Source organism: Podarcis erhardii, assembly GCF_964252035.2.
Source record: "Podarcis erhardii genome assembly, chromosome: 1".
Lineage (NCBI taxonomy): Eukaryota > Metazoa > Chordata > Lepidosauria > Squamata > Lacertidae > Podarcis > Podarcis erhardii.
The window spans coordinates 84,803,593-84,825,749 of NC_138497.1; the positions used below are offsets into that span (position 1 = coordinate 84,803,593).

The window sequence follows — 22,157 nt, forward strand, 5'->3', positions numbered from 1 at the left end:
AGCTAGCATTTAAGGTCTCTCCCCCTACTCAGTTTCTGAAAGCAGAGAAACCTTCCAGACCACACCTTAGGTAAGTTCACTAATTCAGAAAGAAATATTTAGCGTATGGGTCTGCAATAACATCACCAAACCTCTGGTACATGGGGCTAAAGCCTTGAATCTGTCCTCTATTGTTACTGATTTTTCAAAAAAAAACCTCTCTTGAGAATGGCTGAAACACAGATGTTCCAGGGATGTGGAGCATAGCTGATGTTGTGTTGAACTAGTACAGCTAAGCTTGTGATGGCCATTATCTTGAATCTAGGACTGCTGTTGTTTCTAAACAAAAAGGAAGTTGGAGGGAACTGTCAAAAACACAAATCTTCTTTCTTCCCTTCTCAAGGAAAAGTCAGGGAAAAGAACAGAATCATCCTGAACCCAGCACTGATTGAGGGAAATGATGGATCAAGGAAATAATTCTATCATAACAGAATTCATTCTTCTGGGATTCACAGATGATCCAAAAATGCAGCTCCCTCTTTTTATGCTCTTCCTACTGATTTATGTCATCACAGTAATCTGGAATGTGGGGATGATTGTCTTAATTTGCGTTGAGCCTCAGCTTCACAACCCCATGTACTTTTTCCTGGGCAACCTCTCTTTTGCTGACCTCTGCTACTCCTCAGCCATTGCTCCCAAAATGCTGGCTGACCTCTTAGTTGAGACCAAAAGGATTTCTTTCAATGCCTGTGCTATACAGCTATATATACTTTCCTTCTTTGTAGATGTTGATTGCCTTTTGCTGGCTTTGATGGCCTATGACAGGTACATGGCCATCTGCAATCCCCTTCACTATTCAGTCCTTATGTCCAAAAGAGTCTGCGGACGGTTGATGGCTATGGCTTACTTCATAGGCATGGCGGATGCAATGATACACACTTGCTGTACATTCCAACTACCATTCTGCAAGTCGAATATCATCAATCATTTCTTCTGTGACGAGCCTCCTCTTCTATTGCTCTCTTGCTCTGACACATACAACAATGAGCTTATGGTATTTATCTTCTTTGGCTGCATTTTAGCCAGCAGCATTGGCATGGTTCTTGTTTCCTACATCTACATCTTGGGCACAATTGTGAGAATGCACTCTGCTGAAGGCAGACGCAAAGCCTTTTCTACCTGCGCCTCCCACCTTACGGCCGTTGGGATATTCCATGGGACAATGCTCTTCGTGTATTTTCGGCCCAGCTCCAGCTATTCCTTGGACCAAGACAAATGGGCTTCGGTGTTCTATACGGTAGTGATTCCTATGCTCAATCCTCTGATCTACAGTCTGAGGAACAAGGATGTGAAGGATGCCCTGACAAAAGCACTTGCCAACTTAAGGCTTTTGAAAGGGAATGGTTTTGCCTCAAAGGAAGTGTACACCATGTTTGTAAAACTGTGTTCTGGGGATCCTTAGGATTGCTAAGTATCTTACCAGGGCTTTATCAGAGATGAGATCAGTACTGGGAGAGATACTTCCTGAGGCCCCGGATGTTTTGCCACTTCAAGCAAAATACACTGCCACCCAGTGCCGCTGGCCCCTTCCCACAGATTTGAACCTGTGCCCTGCCACCGCCACCACCACTACACCAATAGGACACAGCACACATGACCTCCAACCAGTGGCAGAGGAAGCCGCTCAGGTGACTGGGGCAGCACGCCCAGGGGCAGGGCGAGCCACACATAGGGGCGGGGTGAGGGCAGGGCAACCCTCACATAGGGGCAGGGTGCACCGCGGGGCCTCCAGAGTGTGCCTGCCTCCTCCCACTCTACCACCCTACAGCTGGGGGGGGGAGGCACCAGGTGGACCGTTTGGGCAGCGCGGAGCCTGTGTGCGCCCAAGCCACCCCATCTCTCCCACTAGAGACACATGGCTTGGGCACGCTGCAGGCCCCGCGATGAGTGCCGCCCGGCATTTCATCATCGTCGTCGTCCCCCCCCCCCAGTGATGACACCCGGGGCAGCCTGCACCCACCGCACCCTCCTTCCTCCACACCTGCCTCCACCATCCTGAAAAAAATCCCTTAACCCCCTTTTAAAAAATTATTCTTTGATAGAATTTTCAAAAAGAAAAACACACACCAATAAATAAAGAGAGGGGCAAGATTAGACAGAAATGCACAAAGCATAAAAATAAAAAAGTCAAGGCACCTTGTGCTCCTCTCCACTCCCCCTTTGGGCCCGGTCTTATTCAACATCTTTATCATCCTGATCAAATTTGCAGATGACACCAAACTGGGAGGGGTGGCTAACACCCCAGAGGACAGGATCACACTTCAAAACGACCTTGACAGATTAGAGAACTGGGCCAAAACAAACAAGATGAACTTTAACAGGGAGAAATGTAAAGTATTGCACTTTGGCAAAAAAAAATGAGCGGCACAAATACAAGATGGGTGACACCTGGCTTGAGAGCAGTACATGTGAAAAGGATCTAGGAGTCTTGGTTGACCACAAACTTGACATGAGCCAACAGTGTGACGCGGCAGCTAAAAAAGCCAATGCAATTCTGGGCTGCATCAATAGGAGTATTGCATCTAGATCAAGGGAAGTAATAGTGCCACTGTATTCTGCTCTGGTCAGATCTCACCTGGAGTACTGTGTCCAGTTCTGGGCACCACAGTTCAAGAAGGACACTGACAAACTGGAACGTGTCCAGAGGAGGGCAACCAAAATGGTCAAAGGCCTGGAAACGATGCCTTATGAGGAACGGCTAAGGGAGCTGGGCATGTTTAGCCTGGAGAAGAGGAGGTTAAGGGGTGATATGATAGCCATGTTCAAATATATAAAAGGATGTCATATAGAGGAGGGAGAGAAGCGGACACGGAGCAATGGATCCAAACTACAAGAAAGAAGATTCCACCTAAACATTAGGAAGAACTTCCTGACAGTAAGAGCTGTTCGACAGTGGAATTTGCTGCCAAGGAGTGTGGTGGAGTCTCCTTCTTTGGAGGTCTTTAAGCAGAGGCTTGACAACCATATGTCAGGAGTGCTCTGATGGTGTTTCCTGCTTGGCAGGGGGTTGGACTCGATGGCCCTTGTGGTCTATTCCAACTCTATGATTCTATGATTCTATGATTCTTCCCACCCAGGACTCCCCTGCCCTCTGCCTGACTCTCAGAGCCAGTGCCACCATCAACTGCCCAAGGAAGGAGTCTAGCTGTGGCAGCAATGGAGAAGCCATGGAGAGGCAACAGGATGCTCCCTCATTGTTGCTGCGCAGGACAAGTGCCGGCTCATTCTCCTCACCAGCCTTGGTGGGCAACAGCACTGGCAAGGGGAAATAGGGACATTCTGGGATCAAATCAAAAGCCAGGATGGCTTCCATGATTCCAGGACCCTCCCAGGACACTTGGAGGGTATGATATCTGCTTTCTCATACCCACCTTTTTCTGTGTACCTAAAGCTAATCTGCACAAATGGACTGACCCAATAAAGGATGCCGTTTTTACTGTGTTTGTATTTTTGTGTGTTTGTGAAATTTTATCCTGAATGCTAATAGCAAACTCATTCTCCAAGTGTGGGTCCTTATGAAGCCACCACCTACCAACAAGACGGAGGTATCAGCAGGCTTAGGGGAAACCCAAGATTTTAAGATGCCAAAAGGAAATGCAGAGGAGGGAACAGCACAAAGAAGATTGAGCATGGTCAGTAGTCATGGAATGCATGGGGAAATGAAATCTCGGGGGAAATGGAATTGAGTATTCTGGGAAAAGGAATGGTTGGCTGGCTGGCTGGCTGGCTAGAAAACTGAGCACTGCATACTATTCACTCCAGACTACATCATTTTGTTGCAGCTCACACTTGTTCTTCACTATTCTATATCTGGGAGAGGCTAAGTTTTGTATGATGTATGATGTAGCTTGTCATTGTGTCCATTTGAGATAGTTTACAGTGATGATGAATCCCACTGAACTTCCTTGGGCACTTTTTTTTTCTTTTTCTCTCTTTTCAATTTCTTTCCCTCTCTCTTTTTCTTTTTCATTTTGGTTAATCCTAGGTCTTGGTTATAATATATTCACAGCTCATCATAGCTCATCAATTTAGTTATGAAACTATGAAGAGCTGTCAATATATAACCTACACCAAGACCTTTGGCATAAGATGGCAAAGAAATCTAATGGGAAACAGTCCCACTGCATGCTTTTCTTCCCTCTCAATTATTCTTGATCTCTAAAATATTTTCTGTGGAAAACAGTTCCCCTTTGAAACTGGTGTGGTACTATTAACAGCATTGCATTTGCCCTATGGTCCTCTGCCCTGTTGTCTCAAACTCTTAGCAGACCTTGCAGCTTGGTGGACTGGATTGGAATCATCACTTACACTTTCTGGAATTTAAAGGCTTTATTCATGCAGGATCTATTTACAGGATGAGTGGAAATGAGAGGGAGAAAATAACAAACATTTTGGCTCAACAACTTGAGAGAGAACAATAAACAAAATAGCTCAGCTTTTATGGGTGGATTTAACTTTGACAGAGAGCTACAAACAAGTGTTGGCTAGATTGCTACACAAGCAGTGCCCTCTGGTGGTTTAAAGCAACACATGCATTAAAGACGAACTCAAGAGAAGGAAATGTATTTGCTTTTCTCTAACACAATCCCTGGATTAGAGAAATTTAAAAGGGGATACCAAGGCGAAATAAACTGTTTTGAACAGGATGTCTTGCAAACAACACTACATAAATGGGAATGCAAACAGCTTCAAATAAACATTAAATTCAGGTGTGGATGAAGCAGAGAAACAATTCAAGAGACTAAGGGATTCATGTCTTCCTTGTTCCCTCATCACTATATTTCCTCTCCCAGAGCTGATTCCCACTGGCATGTTCATCTCCAGATGACTACAACATCACATGTGTGAATGGGCCATCAACACAGATAGAACTTTCATACCACCCACCTCAGATTGAATGCTGTTCAGTGAAGTTGAGTCACACATACACCTGCCAGTCATCAAGCGTACCATAGGTAAGTGTTGAGCATGACTGTGAGAAAAAGAGATGTCAGAGTTCGAGTCTGTCTGAAAACACCACCAACTTATCTTGATACCCTTCTTCCTAATCACCTAATCACTCTCTGTCATTGTTCACTGGTGACAGAAATATTATCTGCACTTGCTCAAGGGCTCTTTAGTGCTACATACTTCACATGCTTTAGAATTAAACCATACCACTGAAAACACTGAGCCCTGACACAACTTAACTCGTCTTCAAATAATGCCTATGCATGCATCTGGAATTAAGATGTGTGGAGGGTTTGTTAAACTGAAGTCATGAACAAAGGAACACTTCTGTTAAGTAAATTCCTATTTTGTTGTGGCCAGTGGTGACTGAATCCCATTTGGATTGGTGGGGTGGAAGGTAGAAAGGTGAGGACTTCCGGAGGCGGCGCGAAGGGCAATGGCTGCCCTTTCCTAACGGGAAGGGAAGCTCCGCTCGAGAAAGGGTCGTCCGCTACGGCGCAGCGGAGACCCGAAACGGAAACCCGCAGGCAGCAGAAGCCTGCGGTCCCGGGACCCGGCGGGCGCCAGCAGCGGCCACCGAAACGCTGAAGGAACCCCGTAAGGGGCTCCGGATCGCGGAGGAGGCTGCGGCGCTGTGGGTCGTTCCGCAATCGGCGGAGTGAAGCCGCGTAGCTGTTGCCAGTGAGCGCTGACCTTTCTTCCTGAAATTTATGCTCTGAAAACAACAACTCGTGAGTAAACAACTGACTGTATGCAATTTGGGACTCTAAAATATTAAATTTGGCTGAAAGCGGAGTGACGAAAAACAGGAAGTCCGTCTTCCGCTCCCATTGAACTTGAACGCAAAGAGCTGGAGGAGTGGAGGCAAAGAGAGATCTTTTAAATTACTTGATCTGAGCACCCATTGAACTTTATTCAAAGTGGAACAATAATTTTATGTGTTGGACTTTTATATTTTAATTTATACGGGGATATCTTTCTCCCATTGGAGCTACATTTTAACTAAAAACCCCAGGCGCTGGAGCTGCCTGAGAAACTGAGCTGTCAGCTTGCAGTTTGCAGTTTGGATACTTTGAATCTGAACTTTGAAACAATCTGAGAGAATTTGAACTTGCTACTTTAAGGCATTTGTTACCAGCTTGCACCATCAGAAACACTGTTGCTGTATTAAACCTCAACTCTGCTGAAAAATCTCTTTATTGAAGGTTCTTGGACTTAGAAATCTGACTTTATTTTAACTGAAATTGATTTCTTTCCTGAAATATTTTAAACTCCCCCTAGAGGATTTGGGACCTATAACAGTGACTTTTATTTTACTTTCCCTTTCCCGGCCCTCTGCTGACTGTTACCATCTGGGCTGTGGCTTTCTCATGGGAACAACTCAGCTTGACCTTGACTTTTAGATAACTTTGGAATGAGTGGTACAAGAAGGAGAGGAAGAACTAAACAAACAACTTTGACAACTTTAACCGCAGCCTCACAGGCACGTAGATCATCTGTGCCTACTTTGCCTTCTGAGGTGGAAGCTGTCTCTCTGCCTGTTTCTCTGCCTCGGGCAGGGGAGGGAGAAACTGAGGAATTACAACTGGAAGATATGGCCTCAGGGGCAAGCACTGCTATTTTAGAGAAAATTTTTGAAAAATTGGAATCTTTGGACAAGAAAGTAGAATCTTTGGACAAGAAAGCCGATGAGCAAACATATAAAATTGAGCAGAACACAGAATGTTTAAATAAATTATCTGGACAAGTTGCACAGAATACTCAAGCAATTGCAGAATTGAAGGAGGCTGCAGGGGAAAATCGGAAATTGGCTGAAGATACCAGCCAAAAACTTGAAAATTTAGAACAAGAGGTAAGACCACTCTGCAAACAAGTAGGTGAACATCAGACCTATTTGTCCATGCTTGAACTGCGGAACAGGGAGAGCAATTTAAGGATAAGAGCAATACCAGAAGTGGAAGAAGGCAACCTAGCTGAGTTTTTGACTAAAGAATTTTCCAAATTTTGGAGTTTAGAGGAAAAGGATTTTAAAATTGTTTCGGCTTTTAGGCTCGGAAGACTTCTAAAGAAAGAGAAGCCCAGAGACTGTTTGATAATACTGAGGTCAAAGGAGGAAAGGGATAAGATTTTGGGCCTACACTACGGAAAGTCACTGGACATTTTGGACAAAAGAATTGAGATTTACAAGGATATTCCTAAACAACTGCTAGATCTTAGATCTAACTATTTGGAGTTGACAAGACTACTAAGGAAGAATTCAATCATCTTTAGGTGGGAATTTCCTCAAGGACTATCTTTTACTTTTAGAGGGAAGAAGATCAAAATCAGAACATCAGAAGATAGAGATAAATTTCTGAACATATACGGAGAGGACCTTCACAAAGGAATTGACCAACTTCCAGGGCCTGAAACACCAGAGGTACCTGCACCCTTGGACCCTGAAGATCTTCTGAATAAGATACCACCCCCTGAAAAATAACCAGATTTATTCAGGATGTCTCTGCAACTTTTGAGCTGGAACATTAATGGCTGCAACATCCCGGAAAAAAGGAGGAAAATTTTTCATATATTAAAAAAAGAACAATTGGATATTATCTGCTTACAAGAAACACATGTGACTAGGCTCCATAGAAAGGTGTTAATAAACAAAAGACTTGGTCAAGAATTCATATCTTCGGACAGAGTAAAGAAGCGAGGAGTGGTGATATATGCAAAAGAGAGCCTGTCACCTAAATTCTTATTCAAAGACGAACATGGAAGAATATTAGGAATTGAGATACAATATCAAGGAGAAAAGATTTTGATATTAGGAATTTATGCACCAAATGACGGGAAATCGGAATTTTACAAGAAGTTGCATGAGATTATGCTGGACTATCTGGACTACAACAACATCATTATGATGGGAGATATGAATGGGGTCGTATCGACAAACATGGATAAGTCACAAAATCAAAATGTTACAAAAGACGGCAGACTGCCAAAGACCTTTTTTGAAATTTCAGACAATATGGACTGGATTGACATTTGGAGAACTAAGAACCCCCTGGGAAGAGAGGGAACATTCTTCTCTGAAGCCCAACTGACTTGGACAAGAATCGACCAAATATGGATATCTAGAGGTCTGGCACCCAAGGTCAGAAAAGTGGAAATCTGCCCAAAGACCTGCTCCGACCATAATGCGCTGAAGATGGATATGACATTTTTGCCAACCGGTTCCTTTAGATGGAAGATGAATGATAGCTTGTTTAGAGATCAGGAGATTGTCAAGAAGGCCCAAAAAACTCTAAAGGATTATTTTGAAATAAATATGAACACTACGGTGGAAAAAAGAACTATCTGGGACGCAAGCAAAGCTGTTATGAGGGGGTTCTTGATACAACAGAACACTGTAAAGAAAAGAACACAAAATGAAAGGAAGGATAAGATTTTGCAGAAAATCAAAGAATTGGAGAAGAAATTAAGATCAAATCCGAAGTCACAGCCGATTCTGAGAGAAATTAAACTGTATCAAGCTCAATACTCCAAATTGATAAACCAAGAAATAGAATGGAAGATTAAATTAATGAAACAAAAAACTTTTGAATCGGCAAATAAATGTGGGAAACTGCTAGCCTGGCAGTTGAAGAAGAGACAGAAACTAAATACAGTTACAAACCTAGAAATTGAAGGAAGAAATATCCAGAACCCCATGGAAATTAGAAAGTGCTTCCAGAGATACTTTAAAAAATTATACACTCAAGGGCCGCAAGATGAGGTTGAGATTAAACAATTTTTGGAAAGAAATGGTCTAACAAAGTTGTCACAAAAAAACAGATTAATCCTGAACAACAAAATAACACAGCAAGAGATTGAACAAGCTATCCAGAACATGCAATTGGGCAAATCTCCAGGGCCAGACGGTCTGACCTCCAAGTATTATAAGACACTAAAAGACTATCTGATCCAACCATTGATGGAGGTCTGTAATGAAATTATGGAAGGGAAGAAGGCGCCGGAATCGTGGAAGGAAGCTTTTATCACATTGATACCAAAATCTGAAGCTGAAAAGACACAACTTAAAAACTACCGTCCCATCTCCCTTCTGAATGTGGATTACAAAATATTTGCAGACATTTTGGCAAGTAGATTTAAAAGAGTTCTTAATGAAGTAATTCATAAAGACCAGGCAGGCTTTCTCCCAGGCAGACATATGTTTGCAAATACTAGGAACATTATTGACGTTTTGGAACTTTTGCAAACAGATATAAATACAAAAGCAGTGTTAATTTTCATAGACGCGGAGAAGGCCTTTGACAATATTTCTTGGAAATTTATGAAGGGAAATTTGAATGAAATGGGAGTGGGACGGGGGTTTGAGAATGGGATTGACGCAATATATTCAGAACAAAAGGCTAAACTAATAGTTAACAATGTGGTCACAGAAGAGTTCAAAATTGAAAAAGGAACACGACAAGGCTGCCCGATTTCCCCTTTGTTATTTATTTCGGTTCTGGAGGTGCTCTTGAACTTGATCAGAGGGGACCGGTTGGTGGAAGGGATTCAGGTCGGAGCGAAACAATACAAATTGAAAGCTTTTGCAGATGACCTAGTTTTGACTCTGCAGGAGCCAGAATCTAGTACGAAAAGAGTATTACAACTGATACAGGATTTTGGTCGGGTGGCAGGATTTAAATTAAATAAACAGAAAACTAAAGTGTTGGGAAAAAATTTGACAGATACAGAGTCGGAAAGGTTTCAGAGAGAAACAGAACTAACTATGGTTAAAAAAGTAAAATACCTAGGGGTAAACATAACAGCAAAAAACCTGAGTCTATTTAAGGATAATTATGAAAAATGTTGGTCTGAAATTAAGAGAGACTTGGACAGTTGGACAAAATTGAAGCTTTCTTTGTTAGGCCGAATTGCTGCTATCAAGATGAATGTATTGCCAAAAATGTTGTTTTTGTTTCAAACATTACAGATCGTGGACAAAACGGAGTGCTTCCGGAAGTGGCAGAAAGATATATCCAGATTTGTCTGGCAGGGCAAAAAGCCCAGAATTAAGTTTAAGATATTAACAGATGCGAAAGAAAGAGGGGGCTTTGCCCTGCCAGACTTAAAGTTGTATTATGAAGCCGCAGCTTTTTGCTGGCTAAAAGACTGGCTACTTCTCGAAGACACTGACGTGTTGGACTTGGAAGGTTTTAACAATGCTTTTGGTTGGCATGCATACCTATGGTATGACAAAGTTAAGATCAATAAGGCCTTTAAGAACCATATTGTCAGGAAAGCAGTGTTTAATGTCTGGACAAAATACAAAGACTTACTGGAAAATAAAACTCCAAGGTGGCTCTCACCTCTGGAGGCTAAGGCCCTAAAAAGACCCAATATGGAGGCTAAATGGCCAAAATATTGGGAAATATTAGAAAAAGATGGAGACAATTGGAAATTGCAGAGTTTAGAGAAAATGAAGGATAAGGTGCGAGACTGGTTACATTATGCTCAGATTAAAGAAGTTTTTAAAAATGATAAAAAGTTAGGGTTCCAGGTGGAGAAATCGAAGTTAGAAACTGAATTGTTAGAACCAAAGACTAAGGTATTATCTAGAATGTATAACTTGCTGTTAAAATGGAATACACAAGACGAAATGGTCAAATCGGTTATGATAAAATGGGCACAGGACATTGGGCATAACATTATGTTTGAGGACTGGGAAAGGTTGTGGACCACTGGGCTGAACTTCACCGCATGTAATGCTCTGAAGGAAAATGTAATGAAAATGATATATAGATGGTACATGACCCCAGTTAAACTTGCCAAAATATACCATTCGTCTGATAATAAATGTTGGAAATGTAAAGAAAACGAAGGAACATTCTTTCACCTCTGGTGGACATGCCCTAAGGTGAAGGTCTTCTGGGAAATGATATATAATGAGCTGAAAAAGGTATTTAAGTATACCTTCACTAAGAAACCAGAGGCCTTCCTTCTGGGTATTGTCGGCCAGAAGGTGTTAAAGAAGGACCGAACATTCTTTATGTATGCAACAACGGCAGCAAGGATACTCATCGCAAAAAACTGGAAAACTCAAGATCTACCCACACTGGAAGAGTGGCAGATGCAACTGATGGACTATATGCAACTGGCCGAGATGACAGGCAGAATCCGTAACCTGGGAGAAGAGAAGATGGAGGAAGACTGGGAGAAATTCAAGAAGTATCTACAAAAACATTGTAATTTGGTTGAATGCTAAGAAGGATGCTAGATTATAAAAAACTGGCCACCATTAAATTAGATTTGAAATTTGATGATAAGTGAGACTAAAGAAAATATAAAAATTTTTGGAAGAAGTGCTAGATTATATTTGAATGAGTGGACATGAGATTGTAAACAAGTTGATAATTTGTTTGGAAAAAACTTTTAACGATGTAAATGGGAGCGGGAGACGTGAGGAAGTCCAAAGAAGTGATGAAATTATGTCTGTGATAGAAGTAAGACTGTTTATTATTTGTGTATTTATATTTAAAAACTTTAATAAATATTTATAAAAAAAAAAAGGAAGGTAGAAAGGTTAACCACAGGTGAAGCCAGAGCCAATAACAGGCAAAGCTAACTCTTCTAGTTTTGCTTCCATTCTCCCCTCTACAAGGACAATATTTAGAATAAGGAGAATGAAGCTGATGGGCAGTACCTCCTCCTGGGCTGTTGTAAGAAGGCAAGCAGGTGGAGGGCTGGCTGAAGATAGACTGGGGGTTGGTGGGGCAGGGCCCCATTTGCCCAAGTAGACCAGCCATTGCTGGTTATGGCTTTGTTTCTAGTGCTGCAGCCAGCCTACGTACATACACAAAACTTAGTTACTCAAGTCCACAGTATTAAAATAATCAGTGAGGATTTACATTTTTCCTGATCAGTTTCCTTAGGGCATCCTTCACCTCTGAATTCCTCAGGCTATAAATCAGGGGGTTCAACACAGGGATGACGAGAGTGTAAAATACAGAGACTCTTTTGTCTGTATCCATTGAGAAGTTGGAACTGGGCCGGAAGTACATGAAGAGGATGGTGCCATGGAACAGGGCAAAAGTCGTCAAGTGAGAAGCACATGTAGAGAAGGCTTTCAGCCGGCCTCCTGCAGAGTGTATCCTGGTGATAGTTGTGATTATAAAGCCATAGGAGGTGAGGATAGTCACAATGTTGGACACTTCAACCAAGATGCCAAAAGTTAAGAGAAGCCACTCATTGAGGGATGTGTCTGAGCAGACAAGAGCCATCAGGGCAGCCAGGTCACAGAAGAAATGGTTGACAGAATTCTCCCCACAATAAGACAGTCTTAGAGATGCACACGTGTGTATGAGAGAACTCGTGATCCTCCCAACATATGCCCCAGTGAGCAGCCAGACACAGAGTGCCTTCGACATGATGACTGTGTAGGACAATGGTTTGCAGATGGCCACATAACGATCTATTGCCATGATAGCCAGGATGAAGGACTCCACATCTGTAAAAGTACAAAATGTGAAAAACTGGAGAATGCACCCACTGTAGGAAATGGCTTTCTTCTCCACCAGGAAGTTCAGCAGCATTTTAGGGGCAATGGTTGAAGTTATGCATGCATCCATAAATGAAAAGTGTGTCAGAAATAAGTACATGGGGGTATGGAGCTGGGGACTGCTCCTAATCAAGACAACCATCCCTAGATTCCCTATCAAGCTAAAAAGATACATGACAAGAAATACTACAAAGAGTAATGTTGGGTTTCCCATAAATCCTTGGAGAATGAACTCTGTCACAGTGGTGCTATTTCTCTCCATCATTCTTCTGAGCAATGAGAGCTCTGCTGAGTAGATCAGCCAAATGAGGTGGTATCTTGATGGGCCATCATTATGTGAATTAGCATTTGAATAAATCCTTGATGATTGCCCATGTTGTTCTGACTTGATTGTGAAGGGCTTTTGTCTGAAAGGCCACAGGAATCAATGGCATATGGTTCTTTTTATAGCCCATTATAAACCACATCACTGGAAGCTTCCTGATACTGAATCAGCCCATTGGTCCATCAAGCTCAGCATTGTCCACGTTGAAAGACAGCAATGTTCCAAAGTTTCAGGCAGGGGACAATCTCAATCCTAACTGGAAATAAGCCAAAGACCTTATGCAGAGGTAGGCAACCTGAGGCTCATGGGCCACAAGTGGCCCACAGGGGTCGTTAAACGAGCCACCCCCGAAATGAGCCGCCTGCTCAGCGAGTCCCCGTGTGCTGTGCTAAACTGGCACAGCGCAGTGTGGGGACTCGCTTCCGCGGTGCCAGAAATTGCATCTGTGCAGACGCAGGAAATCGCGGGTGGGTACACTCACACTCATGCGCAATCTGGCCCACAGAGGGATCTCCGCTGGAGTGAACCAGCCCAGGCGAGGTAAACCTTGCCAACCTTATGCATGCAAAGCAGATTCTCTATCACTGAGATACAGCCCTCCCCTCATAATGCTTTCTGCTTCTATCACTGCCTGTTGAAAAGGTCCTTTCTGCTGTATGTCTCATTGAAAAGATACAACATGCATGTATATGTCAAAGGGAATATGCATGCTCAGAAGCATGGGATATTTACCCTCCCACTCAGTATAAAAACCTATGTTTTCATTGTGTTTTTTAAAACTATAAATAACTGTTTTTTATCCTTCTGTATTTTATTTTATTTATACATACATACATACATACATACATACATACATACATACATACCCTGCCCATCTGGCTGGATTTCCCCAGCCACTCTAGGCGGCTTCCAGCAGAATATTAAAATACAATGATTCATCAAATATTAAAAGCTTCCCTAAACAGGGCTGCCTTCAGATGACTTCTAAAAGTCCGATAGTTGTTTATGTATTTGACATCTGATGGGAGCGCATTCCACAGGGCAGGCGCCACAACTGAGAAGGCCCTCTGCCTGGTTCCCTGTAACTTCGCTTCTCGCAGGGAGGGAACCACCAGACCTCAGTGTCCAGGCAGAACGATGGGGGTGGAGACACTCCTTCAGGTATGCTGGGCCGAGGCCATTTAGGGCTTTAAAGGTCAGCACCAACACTTTGAATTGTGCTCGGAAACGTACTGGGAGCCAATGTAGGTCTTTCAGGACCGATGTTATGTGGTCTCGGTGGCCACTCCCAGTCACCAGTCTAGCTGCCACATTCTGGATTAGTTGTAGTTTCCGGGTCACCTTCAAAGGTAGCCCCACGTAGAGCACATTGCAGTATAGCCCATCACATTGTTTGGTGAGCTACCCATGTTATGGGACACTTTTATTATTATTATTATTATTACTATTATTATTATTACTTAGCTTTTAGTGCTTTTAAGCATTGAAGCACAAAGCTGTTCAGAATAGTTCCATTTCATTCAGCCAAAGCTCCCTGTTTATAGAGAACAGGCTGCCTGACTCACCAAGTGAAAAGTTTGCAGTTTTATATGCTAATACTCAATCCAAACTGAGTTCAGTGGGTTGCTAGCTAGTCAGCTGAGTGTATGCAAAAAGCTTGCTTTTCTTCATGGGGAAAACAGAGCTGCAGAAGCAGGCTGGAAACATCTGACCATTGTCATAACACAAGGATATTACAAGCTCCCTCTGTAAAACTAAGTGCCCCAGGGAATTCTGCTACTAACAAGGTTAACAGCCAAATATTTCTCCCTCTTTGCCAAATGAGCAGGGCAATGTGGGACAACCATGGTGTCCTGCTTGCAGTTACAGATAAATGGGAAAGAAAGAAGACAGTGTCTGATGTCCTAAGCCTGAGTGACAGCCAGGAGTTCATCCTCCCTGCCACAACCTCACAACTCTGACGTTCACTCGCTTCCAGTGAAGTGCTGAAATGTGAGCTTTGTCTGCATGGGAGTGCTTTAGTCGTGTCCACATTTACTTCTCCACTGCTTAACTGGCTTTCAGCCGCATTAGATGTTATTCCCTGGTCCTAGCCAAGATTCTGGCATAACCTGGGTAACTGAAAACTAGCCCATGAATTGTTTGTTGGTTTGTTACATCCACATCTCACATTTCCTCCCAGAATCTTAACCCAGATGGTAGATTAGACACAAGGACAGCAAACTGTTACTTACATGGAAATTTGGATTCCAAATAAATGAAGACTGGTGGAGTTCCTTCCTTAGAAGCTTGGCTAGGCAGGTGTTTATCTAGTACCGCTACAATCTTTAACCATCCATTCTTTTCACTTGCCTACAAAAAGATGGAAGTGTCTGGGTCTGCCACTCTAAACCTCACCAAAAGCACAGGGAATGCAGATCAGGTCTCTGTTAGCTCCCAACCGGTGATTAAGAAACATTTTTAATTATTATTTTTTTTAAAAAAATTGTATGGCGCTTAATTGTCAAAATCACTAAGCAGTTTCAAGATACAGCATGGATAATTATTTCTCAGGCACTTCCAGACAACCTGTTTAATAATCACTCAGCCTGATTTGTTTGTGGAGGGATTCAACAAGATTGCACCAAGCAAGTTTTACCCCACACTTTCCAGTGCATTTTTCCATCACAAAAAGTCTGACCTTTCAGGTAGCTTTGTTGTGCATGGGCTCCAAATCAGTTTTAACTGCACAGCCTCAATTTGCCATGGTGGGACTGAATCCCACCCCAAAAATAGCAGCAGTCTGGAAGCACTCTTAGTTGATGTACAATCCCATTTCAAAATATGAGAATGCATTGCCTTAATTAACACTAAATGCTTTACTGCTGCTACATCAGAAAGAAGAGGCTTTATAAGCAACTTTTAAATCTGGGGAGCTTTTGAAGGTTTTCTTTTCCCCATTTAATGGCCCTAGAGGAAGCCAATTAAATCATGCTCAAAGTGGTTGCATGTTGCACAATTCCTTCAGAGAGTTTGTGAATACCAATATTTTTTTTCTCATTTTTCCCACAGGAACATCCATTCATTCTTCCCTGAATTATCACATTTTGTAGTCACCATGTGATAGTTCAACACAGTCCTCAGTAAGTCTTTAACATGGGGAGTATAAAAGCATGTTAAAATCATTCAAAACAGGATTTCAGGGAATTAAAATGAGTCTGATCTTGTGGATGAAAGAAAGCCTGGGGGAAATCTTTACCAGAAGACCTCTGGTGGGGTCTCAGTGTGGGGACCATGATGAGCCAAACCTGGGTTTGAATGTCACCTCAAGCGAATGTCTTGGAGAGGGTGAGATTTTCTTTCCTCGGTTCTCCTCCTTCCTCCCTGCCCCACATTTTTACAGTATGGTCTGAGATCCTTTCAGCTGCTAATGCTATGTTGAGGATTAAATTTGGGTCCTTATGCCAAGAACGTGAGATGCTGCCTTACACCCCATCAGGCTGTTGGGCTACCTTAGTTCAGTATTGACTACATCTGACTTTGCCAGCATGGTTCTTGCAGGTGTCATGGTGCCCACCATATGCTGCTAAGGTGCCCACCACTCATCAAGTCCCATCACCCATCCAGCAAAGGAATAATGGGGAGCTCACTTTAAATTCCCAATTGTTCCTTTGAAGCACTACCCTTACCCATCCCACACCTGATGTCAGGTGTAGAAAGGGTTGCTGTGGGTTTTCCAAAATGGCCTTGTGAGCCAAATGGGGAGAAAGGGATTTCAGGATTTAATACTAATCATCATCATCATCATCATCTTATGAATTGTGTGTCACTGTTTCCCAACTTAACCCTTTTACATGGTTTTGTATGTATTGCAGTGTTTTATGCATTGTGACTTGCTGTTGTTTTTATTGATTATAGTTTAGTAATTATTTATTGCAATTGTTAAGAGTGAATTTCTGTTTAATCATTGTTTGCTGATATTTAATTTCATTGTGCACTGCTATATTCTAATGGATTATTGAATATTACTTTGTTTGATATAAGTTGTAAATAAGTTACATTTTTATTATGACTTTTTTGAATTGGATTAGATTGTTATAATGTGTGTGATCTTTGTTGTTTCTTCAGCTTGTAAACCGCCATGCATATAGTAATATAGAAAGGCAGTGTACAAAATAAAAGTGAAATGAAATGAGGAAGGCCGGTGAGCTAAGTTTGGCCTGCAAACTGGAGGTTCACCAGCTATGTCTGAAGCATATATCTGTAGTGGAGATAGGCTTCCGGCTCACAGCCACTCTAGATCCTCATAAAAAATCTGTAATGTGTTCTCTTTTTTATATATATATATAATAATTTTTATTAATTTTCCAATTTTAAAACAAAGCAACAGCAACATACAGACATCAACAAAAACAAACAAACACACAAAATATCATTTCTTAACCTCATTTTCATAACCCTCCTTTCTCGGACTTCCCCATACCTCCTCCTTTTTGCATCCTTGTTTTACAATTTTTCAGCAACCCTTTTTACCAATTAAATTAAAACTTATTATTTTTCTCGATTTTGCCTTAAATCATCAAACAGTTTCAGCTGTAATTCTGCATCTTCCTTCCCCTTGACATTTTAGCACTCCTCAATTTTATAACAGTCCTTAAGATATACTTTAAACTTCTTTCAATCTTCCTCCACCATCTCCTTCTCTTGGTCACGGATTCTGCCGGTCATTTCTGCCAGTCCCATAAAATCAATCACTTTCGTCTGCCATTCTTCCAGTGTGGGTAGTTCTTGTGTCTTCCAATACTTTGCTAGAAGAATCCTTGCTGCTGTAGTGGCGTACATAAAAAAAGTCTTGTCCTTCCTTAACACCAATTGACCGACCATGCCCAAGAGAAATGCCTCTGGTTTCTTGTGAAAGGTACATTTAAGTACCTTCTTAATTTCATTATAAATCATTTCCCCAAAGGCTTTAATCTTTGGGCAGGTCCACCAAAGGTGAAAGAAGGTACCTTCGGTCTCATTACATTTCCAGCATTTATTATTGGGCAGATGGTAAATCTTCGTAAGCTTGACTGGGGTCATGTACCACCTATAAATCATTTTCATAATATTTTCTCTTAAGGCATTACATGCCGTGAATTTAATACCGGTGGTCCATAACTGTTCCCAGTCAGCAAACATAATGTCATGACCAATGTCCTGTGCCCATTGGCTGATTTAACTGTCTCATCTATTGTATTCCACTTCAGCAACAAATTATACATTCTTGATAAATTCTTAGTATTGGATTCTAACAATTCTGTTTCTAGTTTCGATTTCTCCACCTGGAAGCCAATTTTCCTGTCTTGTTTAAAAGTTTCCATTATTTGATAATAATGGAGCCAATCTCGTAATAATGGAGCCAATCTGTAATGTGTTCTCTGCTGATGTCCAAAGTATTATCTGAATTTGGAGTGGGGGGCTTCAAAGGGGGGTGTTTCTGAATTATAACTCCTTCTTAAATAATATTTTAAGACAGGTTTGATCTTTGTTGAGTATGCCAATCGAAAGGCCAGATGATTACAAATATTCCAAGGACAGGAGAACTAACCCAATTTATTTTGGCTTCCCAAGCCTCTGTGTCTTGCTCCACAGCTTCTTCGTGGCATTTTTCATCTCGGCATTCCTCAGCGAGTAAATGATTGGGTTCAACATAGGCGTGAGGATAGTGTAGAACAGAGCAAACACTTTATCCACTGCTAAGGTAGTAGAAGGGCAGACATAGATGAACAGGCAGGGCACAAACAGAATGAGCACCACAGTGATATGGGAAGCAAAGGTCGAGACGGCTTTTTGCCTCTCCTCAGAGGAGTGTGTGCGGAGGGTGAATAAGATGACACCATAGGACATAGGACACAACCAGCACCAGGAAACATCCCAAAGCAATCATCCCAGTGTTGCCAACAACCAAGACTCCAATAATGTGGGTGTCACTGCAGGCCAGCTTGAGGGTAGATGTCACAGAAATAGTGGTCAATCTCATTAGGCCCACAAAAGGGCAGCTTTATGGTGAGGATAGTCTGGACCATTGAATGCACAAGTCCTCCCAGCCTAGTGGCTACAACCAGCTGATGGCAGACTCGCCTGCTCATGATGGCTATGTAGTGGAGGGGCTTGCAGATGGTGACATAGCGGTCATAAGCCATCACTGTGAGGATAAGGATGTCAGTGCAACCAAAGATGTGCACAGAAAAGAGCTGAGCAACGCAGCCCACAAATGAAATGGTTTTCTCCTTGGCAAGCAAGTCTGCAATCAGCTTGGGCACCACAGCAGATGAATAGCAGATGTCCACAAACGACAGGACAGAAAGGAAGAAGTACATGGGCGTATGGAGGCGCTGGCTGGACCGCACAGTGACCATGGTCAGAAGGTTCCCCAGAACAATCACTAAGTAGATGAGCAGAAACAGGAGAAAGCAGGCTTGTTGGACCTGCTCGTTTTGGGATAGTCCCAAGAGGATGAATTCTGTCACAGATCCGCCGCGCGCCAACAGCACCAAAGGCAGCAACAAAACCCAATGAATAGGAGCACATGGATCCTGTCAGGAGATGTTGCCTCCCATGCCGCTTGCATTCCCCATCGTTCTGCACTGGCACCCCACGTTGGACAGCACTGAAAGCGTGCGCCGACAGTGGAAAAGCCAGCAAAGGAACCGGCAGCTTGACTCACACAACAGGATGCATCGCACAATGTCCACAATGTTACATGGCGCTCTGGGTGCTGCACGTGCAGCCAAAACAGTTGTTTGTCTTAGTGTCTTTTCCTTAGCTGGAGCAGTTTTTTGCTCCTCCTTTTCTTCTAATTTCTCTCCTCATTGATTTAATCTTCCTGTCTCCTCTCCTTGCAAGTTCACTGCCTTTACCTCCCCCCTCCCAGGCAGCCTCCTTTATCGCTAGAGTCCCTTATCTCCCCTCTCTATCGCTTGCTTATCAGCTGATCAGCGGCTTTGTTTCAACACCCCCTTCCCTCTTTCTAAAAAAAAAAGCACAATTTGCTTTTTGCCCCGGTGCATAAGACGCACACACATTTCGCTTTACTTTTTAGGAGGAAAAAAGTGTGTCTTATGAAGCGAAAAATATGGTATATACCTAAGATCTCTATTGCCAGTGCAAAGAGCAGCAGCGACAGAGGGCATCCTTGGTGGATGCCCCTGTTGATATTTCTTGGATTCTGACACCAGCTTTGCATGTCTTTTCAGAGGAAATGCCCTCTGCATTCAATTCCACTTACCGTCATATAAGCATGTCTATGATTGCAGCCCAATCAGTGGTTCAGCTATGCCTTGAGAGGTAATTTCTCTGTACCGATTGTTTAATGAGCAAACACACAAGTAAAAATTACTAAAATAGAACCAACACAGTGGTAGCTTAAGGGAAACTGCCTTTCCAGATTTCAATGTAACAATTAGCCACTTCTGTAAATGCAAGCGGAATATCCCTGTCCCCAGTGTTCATATGAGAGTCATAAACTTGCACCTCTTGTTATTTCTCACTCCATAAATACTTTTTTGCTCCATAATTTTCTCATGGCATTTTTCACCTCTTCATTTCTCAGTGTATAAATTAAGGGATTGAGCATAGGAGTGATAATAGTATAGAATAAAGCCACACTCTTGTCCTGAGAAAATGTGGTGGGAGGCCTCAGGTAGATGAAGATGCAGGGTCCAAAATATAAGATCACAACAGCGATGTGGGAAGCACAGGTGGAGAGGGCTTTTAGGCGTCCTTCGGAAGAATGAGTTCTCAGCATAACTAGAATGCTGGTGTATGAAACTGCCAAGACAAGAAAGCTGGTCAGAGATATCATGCCGCTATTGGCAATGACCATGAGTCCAACAATGTAAGTATTGGTACAGGCCAATTTCAGTAAAGGGTGAACATCACAGAAATAGTGGTCAATTTCATTGGGCCCACAAAAAGGCAGCTGTATAGTAAGGAGAGCCTGGACTATTGAATGAAGAAACCCACCTAGGAATGAGCCTGCCACCATTAAACCACATACATTTTTGCTCATAATAGTTGTATAATGGAGGGGTTTGCAGATGGCTATGTACCGGTCATACGCCATTGATGTGAGAAGGAAGATCTCAGTGCCACCAAAGAAATGAATGAAGAATAGCTGTATTATGCAACCAACAAAGGAGATTGTCTTCTTCTCAACAAGGAAATCTGCAATCATTTTGGGAGCAGTAACAGAGGAGTAGGAGATGTCCACAAAGGAGAGGTAACTAAGGAAGAAATACATAGGAGAGTTCAGACGGGAGCTGCTTTTGATGGTGACTATGATAAGTAGATTCCCCAACACTATTGCTGTGTAGAAGACCAGAAAGAGCCCAAAACAGGCTTTCTGTATGTTTGGATCCGGGGTAAGCCCCAAGAGGATGAATTCAGACACATTGTTTCTGTTCTCCATGAAGTCAGCAGAGAAGATGATTACAATCCAGAATTAAAATAACCTGCCATCAGACAAAATAATGAATAGAGTCAACTAAAAGTGATATTTTTAAGTAAACCTGAGAAAACTGTAGTTGTTTTCGTGACAGTTCAGAAATCTTGTGGGATGAACCTTCTTTCATTAATTCTGAACAACTCTGAGAATCCATTGTTGTCTGCAGCTTTGCCACATACTGCAAAGGGCCAAACTATACATGACACTGCACACACCACTTTGAAGGACACCAAGGTATTTTAAAATGTAAGAGCAGGGGCAGTGGGGCAGTTTTCATTGGGATCACAAAACATTGGGGGGGGGGTAATCCACAAGCCCAATGAAAACCCCACTCCAGGCAGTGCTATTAGTCTTAGTGAGAAAGTTCCCATCAGCATCTATCAGAGTTTTTTTCCTAATACCAGGATGGCTCACAGCTGGGTAGAGAAGGGTTAAACTTCAGCTCCCTATGCATTGTGGTCCCAGTGAAAAATGTGGATTGGGAGCACACATACTATTAAAATGTTCAAATGTCTGATGTGCTTCTGAGTGGTGTTTTTCATCTCACATGCAGTTGGTCCCTAAAATCTCCAGTGTACAATGGACTGTGCACTGTATGGTGTACAGTGGAAGTGCTGACTAGTTATGGGGAGAATGTGACCAGGGCAACAAACAATCTCTTTGAATGTATTCCGAGGACTTTGCCTAGAATTAGCTGGCATTGGAATCATATTTTTATAGATAGAAGCTTTGTGCCTTTAATTAAAAGATCTTTCATGACTAGTGTTTGACAAACTTATGCCATCAGAAATGACATCCCGTTTCTCAAGTTATGAAACCTGCATTACAAGATCAAATTAAAAGTTCTC

At 42.4% G+C, this 22,157-nt stretch overlaps 3 protein-coding genes across 3 annotated transcripts; 1 reads left to right on the forward strand and 2 right to left on the reverse strand.

Annotated features, from left to right (window-relative positions):
• Window positions 1–436: 436 nt before the first annotated feature.
• Window positions 437–1,441, forward strand: LOC309351755 (olfactory receptor 5AR1-like; the record flags this gene model as incomplete). The annotated part of the gene is made up of 1 exon (XM_081879603.1): window positions 437–1,441. One exon carries the CDS (start codon window positions 437–439, stop codon window positions 1,439–1,441), a length of 1,005 nt encoding a protein of 334 aa, XP_081735729.1.
• Window positions 1,442–11,852: 10,411 nt separating this feature from the next.
• LOC309331287 (olfactory receptor-like protein OLF1) lies at window positions 11,853–20,049 on the reverse strand (the record flags this gene model as incomplete). Its single annotated transcript, XM_081843420.1, has 3 exons — window positions 11,853–12,678; window positions 18,945–19,248; window positions 19,950–20,049. The coding sequence occupies 3 exons, from the start codon at window positions 20,047–20,049 to the stop codon at window positions 11,853–11,855; spliced, it is 1,230 nt and encodes a 409-aa protein (XP_081699546.1).
• A 300-nt stretch (window positions 20,050–20,349) lies between these two features.
• Window positions 20,350–21,273, reverse strand: LOC309351032 (olfactory receptor 4S2-like; the record flags this gene model as incomplete). Its single annotated transcript, XM_081878348.1, has 1 exon — window positions 20,350–21,273. The coding sequence occupies one exon, from the start codon at window positions 21,271–21,273 to the stop codon at window positions 20,350–20,352; it is 924 nt and encodes a 307-aa protein (XP_081734474.1).
• Window positions 21,274–22,157: the final 884 nt, after the last annotated feature.